The sequence below is a fragment of the Scyliorhinus torazame genome, chromosome 25 (genome assembly GCF_047496885.1).
Source record: "Scyliorhinus torazame isolate Kashiwa2021f chromosome 25, sScyTor2.1, whole genome shotgun sequence".
NCBI classification, from domain to species: Eukaryota; Metazoa; Chordata; class Chondrichthyes; order Carcharhiniformes; family Scyliorhinidae; genus Scyliorhinus; species Scyliorhinus torazame.
In genome coordinates, this window is record NC_092731.1 from 30,524,346 (window position 1) to 30,540,366 (window position 16,021).

At 44.5% G+C, this 16,021-nt stretch overlaps 1 protein-coding gene across 10 annotated transcripts in view; it reads left to right on the forward strand.

Moving 5' to 3' along the window:
- Window positions 1-16,021, forward strand: part of LOC140402452 (ryanodine receptor 1-like) — a 497,733-nt gene that overhangs the window by 466,468 nt on the left and 15,244 nt on the right. For all 10 annotated transcript variants that reach the window (XM_072490240.1, XM_072490241.1, XM_072490242.1 and 7 more), the window contains 2 exons: window positions 8,473-8,629; window positions 11,634-11,698. In XM_072490240.1, coding sequence (XP_072346341.1) covers window positions 8,473-8,629; window positions 11,634-11,698 — 222 coding nt within the window. The remainder of the gene's footprint in view (window positions 1-8,472; window positions 8,630-11,633; window positions 11,699-16,021) is intronic.

The window sequence follows — 16,021 nt, forward strand, 5'->3', positions numbered from 1 at the left end:
GCTGCATCTGCTCAACATTGATCTGTGGGTGTGAAAGCTGGGATATACATAAGACAATGGAACTTAAACATAAAAGCAACAGGGACGTGGGAGGGAATTTGATGCCACTATCAAGACTGGGAAATGTGTGGTGCGGGGTGATTTAATTAGTCAGGACACAACATTTCAGTTTCTCACTGGCGTGTTGAGATGCAGAGATAAAGTTAGCGGTGTGTTTGCTGCGGTCGGCTTGTATTTATAATGCATTTGAGCACCATGAATACTCATTAACCCAAAACAGTTTACAATAAAGTCCTACCCTCAGGTTGAAGTCAACATCGTACATGAAGCTCACAGCACCTAGTTCATAATCCTTTAAATGGGTAACACGGAGGCACAGTGGTTAGCATTGCTGCTTCGCAGCGCCAGGGGCTTGGGTTAGATTCCGGCCTTGGGTGACTGTCCCTGTGGAGTTTGCACATTCTCCCTGTGTCTGCGTGGGTTTCCTCCAGGTGCTCCAGTTTCTTTCCACAGTCCAAAGATGTGCAGGTTAGGTGGATTCGTCATGATAAAATTGTCCCTCAGTGTCCGAAGATGTGCGGGCTAGGTGGGGTTATGGGGTACGGGGATAGCGCGAGAGAGTGGGCCTGGGTAGGGTGCTCTTTCAGAGGGTCAGTGCAGACTCAATGGGCTGGAATGGCCTCCTTCTGCACCCAGGAATTCTATGGTGTGAACCAGTGAGCTTTGTACAGGTAAGCAGGTTTCTATGTTGACCTCTGTGGCACAAGGTGTTGAACGATTTGTGTCTGAGTGTGGGAGGTGCAGTGGAGGGAAGGGAAGGTGGACAGGGACTGCGGGGAGGTGGAGTGGAGGTTGAGTCCTGGATGTAGGGCCATCGAAGGGGATGGGAGTGTGCGTGGAGTGACCTAAAGGGATCAGTGCTGTCAGTATTAGGGTCCTGAGAGTAAAATTAAGCGTGCTGCTTATCAGTAGGAAGAGTCACAAAGGCAGAAGTTGTACTCCGTATGGGGACAGATCCAGACTCAGGACTGGATATGGGAGGGTCACCTGGTTTGGGTCGGTCACAGGAGCGAGCAAAAGTATGGAGAAGGATAACGGAAGTGTTCAGGATTAGAGTGCACATTGGGATGGTCACTGATTTAGACGCATGAGAGAGACGGAATGTACAAGGAAATGGTAATAGGTTCCAGGAGAATGGGGGTAAATACAAGGGTAGCAGGGGAGAGGAAAGGTTTTGTTGTGTAGATCAAGGGTGATGAGGAAAGTGTGAGGGTGACAGGGAGGGTGGAATGTTACACACACTAATGCCCGTGGCTCGCTGTATGCGCATATTCCATTACAAGATTGAAGTTGGAGGTGTCATCTTGGGTGGGTGGAATTCACGTTGAGCACAACTGATCGATTAAGGAAACTCCCTAATGACGAGTTAAATAGGTGAAAACCATGGACGTGCAAGCTCTCACATGCAAGTCGGCAGCCTCACCAGCTGCCAGAACCCTGGTTCCCATTCTCCCGATATTCCTGCCACCTCGGGAGAAGGAAGTGAGAATGTGAAAGGGGGACCAGCCTTGCTGTCCAACAGCAGAGGCTTCGAGGCCAATAGCAGGCGGCGCTAGAGAGGGAGGCTGGCCCGGCTGCAGACATCCAGGAAACGATATTGGCAAAGACGGGCACTGGTGCATTAATACATCCAGTGGACAAGAACAAACTGCCTCCAGATGTCAGAGAGACGATGCCAGAGACATCTGAGAATGTCCCGGGAAATGGTCGCCACGATATACCACATTGCTCATTAGGATGTGCAACCCCACGTGCATTTGGGGGGGAACCCCAGAGCAGTGGGACTCAGAATTGCAGCAGCACTAAATTTCTGCACCAGTGATGGATTACAAGGTACAACGGGCCATATATGTGGCATCTCACAGGATGTGTCACACAGGTTCATAAAGTAGGCAATCGATGCCCTATTTAGTTGGGCCAATGATTTTATCCTCTTCACCACCAATGAACACAGCCAGGTGGCAAGGTGAGCCATGTTTTATGTCATCAATGGGTTTCCTTGAGTGCTAGGTGTTAGCGACTGCACACGTGGCCATAAAATCTCCCTGGGAACAGCCAGCTGCATTTGCAAATTTTAAAGGCTTTCACTCCATCAAAGTACAAGTTTGATGACCACAGCAGAAGAATAATGTTGATCTATGCCCGCTTCCCAGATTGATGGATGGGTCCTTCGTGACCAGAGCTATCCCATATGCGAACACTGCTGATGATGCCCGTGAGGCATCCTCCAAGCGAGGCACAAGCTCAAGACTCCACATAAACCATCAGAGACACACCATTGGGCTTCTTAAAATGCGCTTCCGCTGCCTTGCACAGTCGGCAGGGGCTCTGTAATACACACCCCAGAGGGTGTCACGAATGGTAGTGGTCTACTGTGCACTGCAACACAGACAGATATTCGAGGGGAAGGGCACAAAGAAGATCATCTTTCCTCAGATGATGATTTGTCAGTGCATGAAGAGGAGCCCAGAAATCTAAACAAACCTTTCATGGATGCCAATCTGATCACATGGTTCACATAACAATGAAGGTTTTGCATGACCATGGCTTCCATCGTCTTCCTGGGCTGTAGACTAGCCCTTGCCAAGTTTACTCTAAACCTGTGTCCACTGTCACCTAAAACAGAATGGGGAGCGGAGCGTTGTCCCACATACTTGCTGGTGAGTCCTGGTACAAAGGGAATCTAAGGGCTACGTAGCCATCTATGTAACGTCCTGTCTCGCCCAATCTTTCTGATCCAGCACCCTCCTTCAAGTGTGTTGGAAGCAGCTACACCCTACCTCATTTATGTCTGCTGAGAGTTAAGTGGATCAATATCCTCTGGAACCTGTTGTGGTGCCTGTATTTAAAGCCATGTTTCATAGAGTGATCATCACAGAAGTAACAATTCACATGGACATGCAATAAAGAATGCACGGAAGTGCAACACTTCATCGCGTAGCATTTACAACTAACACTGATCACATCAAATTGCCTTCAGACTAATTTTCTTCAAATAATCTTTTGACTTTGTTTAAGATCCTCTTCAAGTCAGCACTGTCTGGTGACTTGACTTGTTAGCAGGCTTCTGCCAAGTCCGATGGGTGGGATTCTACAACGCCGGCATCCCCACATCATTTTCAGCATACATATAGACCATTTGACCCAACAGGTTCATGCTGGTGTTTAGACTCCACATGAGCCACCTCGAACCCTACGTCATCTCACAGACTCTCCTATACCTTTTTCCTTCCTGTAATTACCTCGCTCCCACTTAAATACATCTGTGCTGTTCAGCTCCTTGTGGTAGCGAGTTCTACAGTCTTGGAACTCTCTGCATAGATAAAGATGTTTCTCCTGAATTCCTCATGGAACGTATTAGTGACTATCTTATATTTATGGTCCCGCTTTTTAACAAGCAGAAACATCTTTTCTAAGTTGACTCTGCCGAACCTCCTGACTTGTTAGCAGGCTTCTGCCTAGTCCGATTTCCTTTAACAAGAACAGAGAATGTTGAAAAAACTCAGTGGACCTGACAGCATCTATCATAAAATAACAACAATAATCTTGGCTGACATTAACACTGCAATGAAGTTACTGTGAAAAGCCCCTAGTCGCCACACTCTGGCACCTGTTCAGGTACACAGAGGGAGAATTCAGAATGTCCAATTCAGCTGACGGGCATGTCTTTGGGGACTTGTGGGAGGAGACCGGAGCACCCGGAGGAAACCCACGCAGACACGGGGAGAACGTGCAAACTCTGCACAGACAACGGCCCAAGCCGGCAATCGAACCTGGGACCCTGGCGCTTTGAAGCAACAGTGCTAACCACTGTGCTACCGTGCCGCCCTATCAGGAGAGACAACAAAGCTTTGGGTCATAAGTTCTTTGTCGGTACTGAAAGGAGGGAGAATGTGTTCGAGCTACAGAAACTGCGGGAAAGAGTAGCAATTTTAAGAATGGTGTGAGCGGGGAAAGGGGTATTTTACATTGAGGCAATACAGGTATGGAATATGAAAAAGAGAAAAGAAAGGGGGGTTTAAGATGGAGGTGAAAGGTCAAAATCTGAAGTTGCCGAACTCCATGTTGGGTCCTGAGGTTGCAGGGCGCCCAATCGGAAGACGAGATGCTGCTCCTCCAGCTTGCGCTGGGCCTTACTGAAGCACTGCAGCAGGCCAAGGACAGCCATGTGTGCATGAGAACGAGGTGCTGAGTTGAAATGGCCGTAACGGGAAGGTTGGGGCCATGCTTGCGGACTGAGCGGAAGTGTTTCACTTTTGTTCGATCTTTGGATGTGTCACTGGCAAGGCCAGCATTAATGCCCATCCCTAATTTTCCTCGATAAGGTAGTGGTGAGCCCGCCTTTCAACAACTGTAGCCCTACAGCAACTGTCTGGCTTGCTAGGCCATGTCAGAGGGCAGTTGTGGGTCAACCACATTGCCGTGGGTCCAGAGTCACATGTAGGCCAGATCCCCTCCCCTAAACGACGTTAGTGAACCAGATAGATTTTTAACAACAATCGGGGTAGTTTCCTGGTCGCTGTCTTGGAGACCAGCATGTGATGCCAGATTTATTAATTGAGCTTAACTTTGCCCAGCTGCTCTGCTGGGATTTGAGTTTGCATAAATCTGAACCTCTGGATTTCTATGATATGGAGATGCCGGCGTTGGACTGGGGTGAGCACAGTAAGAAATCTTACAACACCAGGTTAAAGTCCAACAGGTTTGTTTCAAACACTAGCTTTCGGAGCGCTGCTCCTTCCTGAGGAGCAATGCTCCGAAAGCTAGTGTTTGAAACAAACCTGTTGGACTTTAACCTGGTGTTGTAAGACTTCTTTCTGGATTTCTAGACCTTTTTCCCCCAAATGTTGGGCCAGCGACTAGAAAGTGTGCAGGAGTAGTGACCAGTTTTGCATCACGCATTTTGAGGCAGTGTATTGGTGTTTCTCAATGAAGGCACAACACAGCCAAGATCGAGAAAGTATTGTGGTTAGCACCACATTTTCTCATCCGTGGAAACAGAACGTTGGGTAACCGCAAAACAGGTTCCTGTGGAACAGAAAAGACAGGTTTGTGTTTCTGGGCACCATTCCACATGGCAGGTTTGATCAAGTTTGCAGTGAATTAGCAATCTGGCTAATGCCTACTTTTCAATCAGGTATCATGGGGTGGACTCTATCCCAAATGTAGGCAAAAATGCTGTCATGCCAAAGAACATGGCCTCACCATCAACCCTTCTGTCTTGCGGTCAATGGCGATTTACATTCCTCGCCCACGCTGACGTCGGGGAACCCACAGCATGGGTCGACTTCAGCGGGCCCGGAAAATCCCGCCGGCAGGAAGGGCTGGAGAATTCCACCCATTAACTCTGCCAGACCTGCTGAGAATTTCCTGTTTTTATTTCCGCTTTCCAGTATCTACAGTAGCCTTCTGCCTTTCTAATTGAAGCTAAGCTCATATGATGCCAGGTATGAGATAGGCTGGATACTTGTCAGGATCTGGCTTGATAGACCAGAATCGTTTAAAGAATATCTTGCGTGGAAGAGCCAAGAGGAAGGAAATAAGTGGCAGGACTCCAAGATTAAATTGAAACACCAAAGGAATATTTACGATACAAACTTCAACACGACCACTAATGGCTAAATCGATCGACTGAGCAAATAAGATCATGATTCTAAACAACATGAGCTTCTACCTTAAACTCAATCAAAACTTAATCTTTTTACTGTAGCTTTTTCTCTGATAGGCTTTAACACGTATTCAGGAGGCCACTCCTGTTTTTCTCTGGATCCGGCTGCAGAGTACTAGCTCAGTACTAGCTGCCAAAACAACCTCCGAGTCCAAATATAGGAGTCATTGGCAGCCAAGCACCATGACCCACCAGACACAAGTAGACACTCCTTTGGTGTCTATTCCATAGCTGGATGCCTCCTCTCTTAACCAAACTACTTGGTCCTACCCAGTTCTCTGGCCAAACGCAACAGACTGGATGTCTGTAAAATCCAGCGAGTTTCTCTTGCACTTATTTTTGTTTTGTTGTTTAGCATTGCTCCACCCTCCGGAACTCCATTGTAACCTCAGGGCTTTCTTGCTTCAAAAAGCCTCTCCGCTAGGTCAAAGGTTCAAGCATTGTTTGTAAACACGCACCGGCATACTTAACCAAGCTGAAAGCACGCAACTTCCAAATTACCTGAAACCAAACTACATCCGCAACCCTTAATATAAACCACAATAGAGACAGTTATAAACAGGCCATAATTATGTAAACGTCAGTGCATTTTATCCACTTTTTTTGTCCCCCTCCCCATGCTCTCTCAAGCCTTTCTGACAACTCTTCTGGCCCCATCACCACCATGTTACCAATGTATTTGTCCTCTCTTTGCTGGCTGCATCAATAACCTCTCCATGTAACATGAATCGGAGCACTTGCAGTACAGCTTCAAGTGGGCATGGACCTCATAGAATCATAGAATTTACAGTGCAGAAGGAGGCTATTCGGCCCATCGGGACTGCACCAGCTCTTGGAAAGAGCACCCTACCCAAGCCCACACCTCCACCCTATCCCCATAACCCAGTCACCCCACCCAACACTAAGGGAAATTTTGGACACTAAGGGCAATGTAGCATGACCAATCCACCGAACCTGCACATCTTTGGACTGTGGGAGGAAACCGGAGCACCCAGAGGAAACCCACGCGCACACGGGGAGAACGTGCAGACTCGGCACAGACAGTCACCCAAGCCGGGAATCGAACCTGGGACCCTGGAGCTGTGAAGCAATTGTGCTATCCACAAGGCTACCGTGCATAGCGAAACAACACTGCCCTAACCTTGGACTGAATGGCAATTATCATTCAGATGATTCATGTAAGAAATGGGTGTGAAGCAGAGTTTTACTCTGGGAGTGTTGGATGCTGAAACAAGAATGGAAAGTACCCCGGGGTTGAAATTATTCCATTCCCCCGAATGCTAAGGGTGTCTATGGTAACTTAATGGCTTATACTCTTGTTTGTTAAAGTTTCACATCCTATCTTGATAAATTGTGAAGTTGAATTCAACACATTTTGTAATGTGTCTACTGGCACCAAACAGCACAATCATTAATGTTCTATTGTTCTAAAAGGCCAATTAGTTTCCTAATTCCCGTCAGTGGGAAGTGTCTGCCACCCCTTCTTGATCTGACATACATGTGACTCTGGCCCCTAACTGTGCAGGTGACTATACCTCTGGGGCAGCTAGGAATGACCAATATATATTGCTTTGCAAATGATGCCAACAAAACAAGCATTTGTAATTTGATGTCAACGAAATGCAAGTTTCGTATATGTGGCAGTGGGTGAATAGTAATGAATGTTAGTGTTAAGGATGTTAATGGCCAAGGCGGCATGGCGGCGCAGTGGTTAGCACTGCTGCCTTACGGTGCCAAGGACCCGGGTTTGATCCCAGCCCCGGCTCACTGTCCATGTGGAGTTTGCACATTCTCCCTGTGTCTGCGTGGGTCTCACCCCCACAACCCAAAAAGATGTGCAGGATAGGTAAATTGACCACACTAAATTGCCCCTTAATTGGAAAAACAAAATTGGGTACTCTTAAGTTTATATTTTTAAAAAAGGATATTAATGGCCATTTTGACTTATAAAGTTGCAGCTGCATATAATACAGCCATAAATCTGTTTGTGCTGCAGTGCAACTAAAGCAGATACTGGCGCAGTGGGTGCAGCAGAAGCCTGTCTGATGCTCATAGTTGGCACCAGTACACTTGTTTTGTGCGTATCATGCACCAACTGAACAGCGTCAAGGCGCCATTTTGTTGCATAGCTGGACAAATAAGTCCTGGATGACCAGCTGCTCCCAAAAACCGGTCCAGGTGACTGAACTTGGGGGACACGAATTGGGCACTGCCAATAGATTGTTCAGTATGATGTATACGTAGACCTGAATTGTAATCATAGAATAGTGGAATGTGGTCAAACCAGTTCATAATGTATATCAGTCTCTGGAAGTACATCTTGATCAGATTTTTCTTTTTAAATAATGTCCACATAAAAGATTTATCATTTTCTTTCGGTTTAGTTTCAGTAGAGGATTATTTTATTTTCTGGTCACTTGTTGAGAAGCAGATTGCCTGAGTTTTTCTTTCTTGAAAATAATGGAAACAGAATCACTTGAGTATGCAATACTATTCCGTGACTTCTCCTGTTGTGTCGCTATTATTCAATTGGGAGATATTGTAACAGGCGTTGACAAAATTGCCGGGTCAGATTCAGTGATGACCTATCAAGGGACATGACACAGACTTGACATTCCTACAGAAACTTGTATAAAATGATTTGAAATTTCACTTTGTCACACTTGCACCTCAGTTGTGTGTGTAGAAGTTGAAAGGTTCTGTTGCTGTTCTAACCTCCATCCGTCTCTCTCCACTATATATAGTGTTACCTTTTCCACATGTATGTGGGTGTGCGAGCTGGAGGTGGTATTGGTGACGAGATTGAAGACCCAGCTGGGGATGAATATGAACTCTACCGTGTGGTCTTTGATATTACCTTCTTCTTCTTTGTCATTGTTATCCTCCTGGCTATCATCCAAGGTATGACCGAGGCTAACTTGTCAGGAAAATTGGGTGGGGGGGAAATGTAGTCTGATTAAGTAAACGGTGATTCTAACGCTTTCCAGCTCTGGGAACGGGGGTGTCCAACAATCGTATCAAAGTTTCAATCCTAGCTTCAATCAATTCTTCTTCACTCCTATGGCAGCATGGTGGCGCAGTGGTTAGCACTGCTGCCTCACGCGCCGAGGTCCCAGGTTCGATCCCGGCTCTGGGTCACTGTCCGTGTGGAGTTTGCACATTCTCCCCGTGTTTGTGTGGGTTTCGCCCCCACAAACCAAAGATGTGCAGGGTAGGTGGATTGGCCACGCTAAATTGCCCCTTAATTGGAAAAAAATTGGGTACTCTAAATTTTACCAAAACAAATCTTCTTCACTCCTGTCTTACTTTGTCCTCACTAGGTCGCAGGTTCATTCCGGAATGCAAATATAATCCCTGGCTTAATTTCTCCACTGTAAACTGTCTTCTTAAACTCTTCCACTCGCTCGGTCTCCTCCAACCCCGTCTCCAAAAATAAGTGTGAGGTTCCCATGGACGCCTTTGTCATCTGAGGTTGACACAGTGCGATCAGATGCCTCTTCCACTTCTCTCCGTTCCTCTAGCCCACTTGGCCAACCTTCCTTTTAAGTCCCCCACTGCCCAAGCCATGATCTCCCATCGCTGTTTTCTTTAACTCCTATCTCCCCATATACCTTCCCCGAACTCAACTCTTGCTCCCTCTATCTCACCTCCCTTAAACCTTCCCTCTGATTCCCGCGTTAATCAGCACTGTAAATTGTTCTCTTTGCTCAGATGTTGCCCATCTAAATTTTCCATCACCCCTTGCCTGAAAAAAAAAGTCTTTAACCCCATTGTCCTTGCAAACTACACCCCATCTCCAAGCTCTCTTTCCTTTCCAAAGCCCTTTTCTGGAACTCCATCTTTGAACACTTCCAATTAGATTTCCTCTCCTGCCACAGCAGTGAAACCTCTCTTATCCAGCCACGAATGATATTCTGCGTGACTGTGACAAATATAAACTATCCCTCTTAATTCTCCTCTACTGTCCTCAGCCTGTAAACTGGTTGACTGCACCATCCTCCTCCAATGCCTCTCCACTGTCATCCACTTGGCAGGGACTAGTTCCATTCTTACCAGTTTAATCATGGCCAAAGCATCAACTGCAGTGATTTGTCTGCCTCGCCCTAACCCGTTACAACTGATGTTCCCCAAGGATCTATCGTTGCCCCCCCCCCTTCTATTTCTCATCTACATGCTGCCCCTTGGCAATATCGTCTAAAAGCACTGTTAGTTTTCACATGTGCGCTCCCAACATCCACCTCCTGTCTGACCACCGCCTCTCTTGACCTCTGCACCGTCGCTAAATTGTCAGACTCCTTATTTAACAGCCCGAATGGAGGTGATTGCTCCCAGTTAAATATTGGGAAGACTGAGGCCATTGTTTTCCGTCTCTGCTCCAAATTCCATTCCCTAGGCACCAACTCCATTGCACCCACTGGAAACTAAGACAAAACCAGGCTGTTCACAACTGTGGTGTTCCGTCGATCCTGAGCTGAGCTTCCAACCATATTCACACTCACCAAGACACCTCCATAACATCGCCCAACGATTGTTTAAATTGTAAAATGTATACATTCAAACCAAATGTCTGATGTAAAGAAACTGATTAAACTATCATTCTCCCTCCCTGTCGGTTACTAAATTCAGAAATCAGGATGTATTTCAATGCGGTTCGGGGACCAATCAGATAATTATGAATGAGGCCGTTTTGCTCATCTTAAATCATCCAGCAAGAAATACCCTGCAGTTAACTCCAGTTGTTTCACACATCTGGGGTTTTGTCCATTATATCTGGGAAACTGTCATGTGCTGCTCACTAACTGTGCGAAGAAAAATGTCTCAATATCAGTCCTAACTTGTTGTCACTAATTTGAACGCCTATCCCCTTGTCCTAAGCCCAGAGTTTTCTTGAAATTAACTTTCTGGATTTATCAGTTCCACGCTTGCAACTACTTCATATGCCTGTAACTGCTTGAAAAAAATGAGTCAAAGCACTTATTTATCTAGGAACACCATATCATCAAAATATAACATAATATTTTAATGTCTGCTATGTAGGCAAATAAACTATTCTCTGCCAGAAACGTCTCACCAGTAAAAATGCGACGATTGAAAGGTGTTTTGGGCAGAAGAGAAAATATTTCCCCGGACATCGAAGAGCAGGAGCTCTTCCTCAGAAAATGCTAAAGAATCATCAACAAGATTCTTGCCCTCCAAACCTCGCAGCAACCTGACTTGGAAATGTACCTCGTTCCCTTTCTGCCACTGGATTAGAGTCCTGGAACTCCCTCCCTAACAGCACTCTGGGTGTACTTACACCACATGGACTGCTGTGGTACAGGATGGAGGCTCATCACCACCTTCTTGGGGAGCAGTTATTCAGATTATAAATGTCCAGCTGTTTTGCTTTTGTTTTTCTCTGGGGTGTTTCCAAAGAAGCAAAATAGGCTTTTGGTTAAATGTTTCTGTGAATGTCTTTATAAATTCATTTACAGGATGTGGGCGTCGCTGGTTAGGCCCAGCATTTATTGCCCATCCCTAGTTGCCCTTCGGAAGGAGTTGGTGAGCTGCCATCTTGAACCGCTGCAGTCCCCTGAGGCTTGGGTACACCCACAGTGCTGTTGGGGAGGGAATCCCAGCGACAGTGTAGGAACAGCCGATATGTTTCCAAGTCAGGGTGGTGAGTGACTTGGAGCGGAACCTCCAGGTGGTGGGGTTCCCAGGTATCTGCTGCTCTTGTCCTTCTAGATGGTAGTGGTAATGGGTTTGTCTAAGGCAACTTGGTGAGTTACTGCAGTGCGTCTTGCAGATGGTGCACACGGCTGCCACTGTTCGCCGGTGGTGGTGGGTTTGAAAGTTTGTGGAGTGCTCAACAGAATTTGATATGTGTGACTGAGTAACAGCACAATTTTATTCTCGCCTTCAGGTTTGATTATTGATGCCTTTGGTGAACTGAGAGATCAACAGGAGCAAGTGAAAGAGGACATGGAGGTAGGAACAGGATAAAGTAGCTACTGTCTAGACATCCCTGTACTAAAGAAAGCATGATATCTCATTAGAAAAAAGAGTCGGCAGAGATTAGGCGGACTAAATAGATATATGAAGTAGAATGGCAGTCCAATGTTTGTGCAATGAAATTCTATGGAAGGGTCGCTCACAATTTCTCCTTTGCAAAATAGTTAGGAGTACGTGTGTCGGGAGAGGAGATGCTTTTTCTTCAGAAAAGAAGATGTTTCTGTTCTGTGTTATGGGCCAGGGTTTAGAGAACCCCAAAGTATATCATGGAATTCACCTGACCCACGACTTTTACTAGAGTGTGGTGTGGAGAGCAGGCGGCCCACTCTACAGGTGTGGGGCAGCAGAAATTTAAAAGTAATTTTTGAAGCAAAACAATGTTTATTCTATGAACTCAGTGAACCTTTTTAAAACATCTTAGCAAACATCAATTCAAATACAACCCCCAAAGAATACAACACTCAAAGTAATCCTTAAACTTTCCTTTTAACATCCATAAGACAAAAATCCTTTTAACAGAAGCACATCAGGTTTAAATTCTCTACTGATAGCAGTTACCACTCTGAATTCACCAAATGATCTGGAGATAGTATTTAGATGTCAGAGAGATCAACATTCCACCTTCTTTGGTTGGCTGCAGCTCCAACACTAAAACGAAACCAAAAAAACACAAACACACAAGCTTTTCCTCAAGAGCGAAACTAAAAAGCAGAGCCAAAGCTCAGCTCCACCCACACTCTGACATCACTACAGCCACTTGAGCAGACAAACATTTCTTAAAGTGGCATTCCCATGACATAAGGAACAAAGAAAAGTTTCAACTGGTGACAGATAGTTGCTTGGTCATCGGGAACTGGAATATTGCTGAAAAGAAAGACACATTGGTGTGGCTTTTTGTCCTGCCATTTTTGTCACGGTCCTGATATGAGACAAAAAGCTTTGGGTATGGGCGAGGCGTTTTCAGAACCCCAAAATGTATCATGGGGTTCAACCAACCTCTCCCTTTAATGGATTTGTTGCTTTTCCCAGCATGCGGCTTGTTCCCTCGGTGTGCGATTACAATTATGGACACGTGGGTTTTTAAACACAAAACACTGTTTATTCCATGAACTCAACTTAACATCTTAAATAAACATTGGATCTCTTAATACCCCATACTTCAAAGATAACTCAGAAAATATTGCAACAGTAAATAACTCCTTAAAATGGTCCTTCAAACGTCCAAGAGACTTAACACCTTTAAACAGTATCAGGTTAAAGGATATATATTTTTTCTGTAGAATGGCAGAGATATATTAGCTTGATTGACTTCAGCTCAAGCACCTTGCTTTCTTCCTGCAGCTCTCTGGACACACACAGGCACACACAAACTGCTTTTTCCAACTGGTTTTCTCCCTTCAAGCAACTCCCAGCAAACCATAACTTCTCAAGCTGCTGTCTCAAACTGGCTTTCTCCTTTTAATCAGCTCACAGCAAAACAGCTAGGCACTTTTAAACTGCTCTCAACAAAACCAGCCAGGCACTTTTCAAACTGCAAAAACCAAACTGCAAAATGGCTGAACTGACCTCCGCTCCACCCACTCTCTGACATCACTGTTTTCTTAAAGCTACATTGCTTATACATCCATGTCTTAAAGGTACTTTCACATGACACCTCCCCCCAAGAAAAGAAAATAAACCAGCAACTTCAAGATGGTTTCATTTTTCACTTTTTCAACATCCACTAAGAAATGTACACAGTAAATATACCTTTTCGTTTTTTTTTTTTTTAAAAGAAACACCTGCACATAATATAGTCCATTTTTCTTTGTTCTTCTTCCTCCAACCGAAATCCTTCTCGATTGACAGTCTCTTTGAACAAAGTCTCTGCACGATCCATCCATTCCTCTACTCCTCGGCATTTCTCTTTAGAATCAGATACTTTAGTTCAATCTGACCACAGAGTCACTTGCAATTCTCCAATACAGGAGCATTGGTGATCACAGCTTTCAGGCAGTCAAATGCCTGTTGAAAGTCCGCTGTCCATTGAATTTTTTTACGTTTCCTCAGCAATTCCATCAGTGGAGTAATCACGCCACAAAGCTTTTGCACAGCTGTTCGATCAAATCCACTCATGCTAAGAAATCGCATTATTTCCCTTCGTCTTGAGGATAACGGAAACTCCACAAGGAAAGTGATTCTGGCTTCTCCAAATTCACTTTCGGCTCGGTTCATCACCAAACCCGCCTCCTGAAGTCGATCTAAGAACTCCATACGATGTTTTAAATGTTCTTTCCATGTCTGGAAGCTGGAAATAAAAGCAGATTGTCCCACTTTCTTAATGCAATCCTTCAATGGTGGGACAGGATAAGAGTCCGTTTTTGTAGCTGCATTCACCTTTCTATAGTCCACACACAATCGTTGGGTACCGTCTGGTTTAGGTACCATCATTATGGGTGAGCTCCATTGGCTGCAACCCTCCTTCAATTATGCCATTCTTCAGCGTACTCTCAATCTCTCTGTTAACCTGTGCCAATTTTAAAGGATTAAGTCTATATGGATGTTGTTTGATAGGAACAGCATTTCCCACATCTACATCATGTATAGCCATTTTAGTACTTCCCAATTTATCTCGACAAACTTGCCCATGTGATATCAATAACTCTTTCAGGTCAGTTTGTTTTTCCTCTGGAAGGTAACTTAACAATTCATCCCAATTTTTAAGAACATCCTCATTTTCCAATTTAATTTGAGGTATGTCAAATTCACAGTCATCTGGATTTGGTTTGTCACTTTGAATTAGAATCATGAAAACCTCCTTTATCTCTCCTTTCATTTCAAAGTACCTTTTAAGCATATTCACATGACAGACTCGGTGAGTCTTCCTTCTATCTGGTGTTTTTACCACATAATTCACCTCACTTAATTTCCTTTCAATCTGATACGGTCCACAAAACCTAGCTTTTAAAGGCTCCCCTACCACTGGTAACAACACTAAAACTTTATCCCCACTGGCAAAACTACGAACTTTGGATTTCTTGTCCGCTACCTGTTTCATCACATTTTGTGCAACTTTCAAATGTTGTCCAGCCAATTCACCTGCTCTATTTAATCATTTCCTAAAATTTGACACGTAATTGAATAGTGTAATTTCCGATTTCTCACCCACCAATTTTTCCTTAATCAATTTAAGTGGTCCTCTTACCTCATGACCAATAATTAGTTCAAAAGGACTGAATTTGGTAGACTCATGAGGTGCATCCCTAATTGCAAACAATACGAATGGGATTCCTTTATCCCAATCCACTGGATAATCTTGACAATACGCCCTCAACATTGTCTTTAATGTCTAATGCCACCTTTCTAACGCTCCCTGCGATTCTGGATGGTACGCAGTTGATTTAAATTGTTTTATTCCTAAGCTATCCATAACTTCTTTGAATAACTTTGAAGTAAAATTTGTTCCTTGATCCGATTGAATTTCTGTGGTTAGTCCATATCTAGTAATGAATTTAAGTAACTCCTCCACAATCCTTTTAGCTGGAATATTACGTACTGGAATGGCCTCTGGAAACCTAGTAGACATATCCATTATAGTCAAAAGATATTGATTCCCACTTTTTGTTTTAGGAAGCGGTCCTACACAATCGATTAGGACCCTTGTAAAAGGTTCCTCAAATGCTGGAATGGGTATTAAGGGCACTGGTTTTATCACTGCTTGAGGTTTCCCTATCACTTGACATGTGTAACATGAGTGACAAAGTTTAACTACATCTTTATGTAGTCCAGCCCAGTAAAAATGTTTCTGGATTTTAGCTTGAGTTTTCCTTATTCCCAAATGACCTCCCACTGGTACCTTGTGCAACTCGCAACACCTCCTTTCTAAACCCTACCGGAAATACTACTTAATGAACGTCTGCCCACTTTTCATCCGCCTGCATATGTACAGGTCTCCATTTTCTCATCAAGACATCATTTTTACGGTAATAACACTCTGGTATACTCTCAGATTCCTCTTCCGTATATGCTTTCTGATATATCCATTTTATTTCTACATCTTTCTGTTGTAACTCTGCCAATTTTCCTGAAATAAAAATATCCGCCTCATCCTCCACCTGTTCTTGTTCGTTTTAAACCATCTGATCAAAAATCGTTTCTGATAATTGCACTTCAACTTCATCTTCACTCCTTGATTTCTCCTCTTGTCTTAACCTGTGACTTTGCGACCTTGTTACTACACAATCCAGAAAAATCCCAGGATATTCGTCCTTCAACCCTTCAGTTGTCTGATTTTCCACTGGCTTATCAACCACAGTAGGC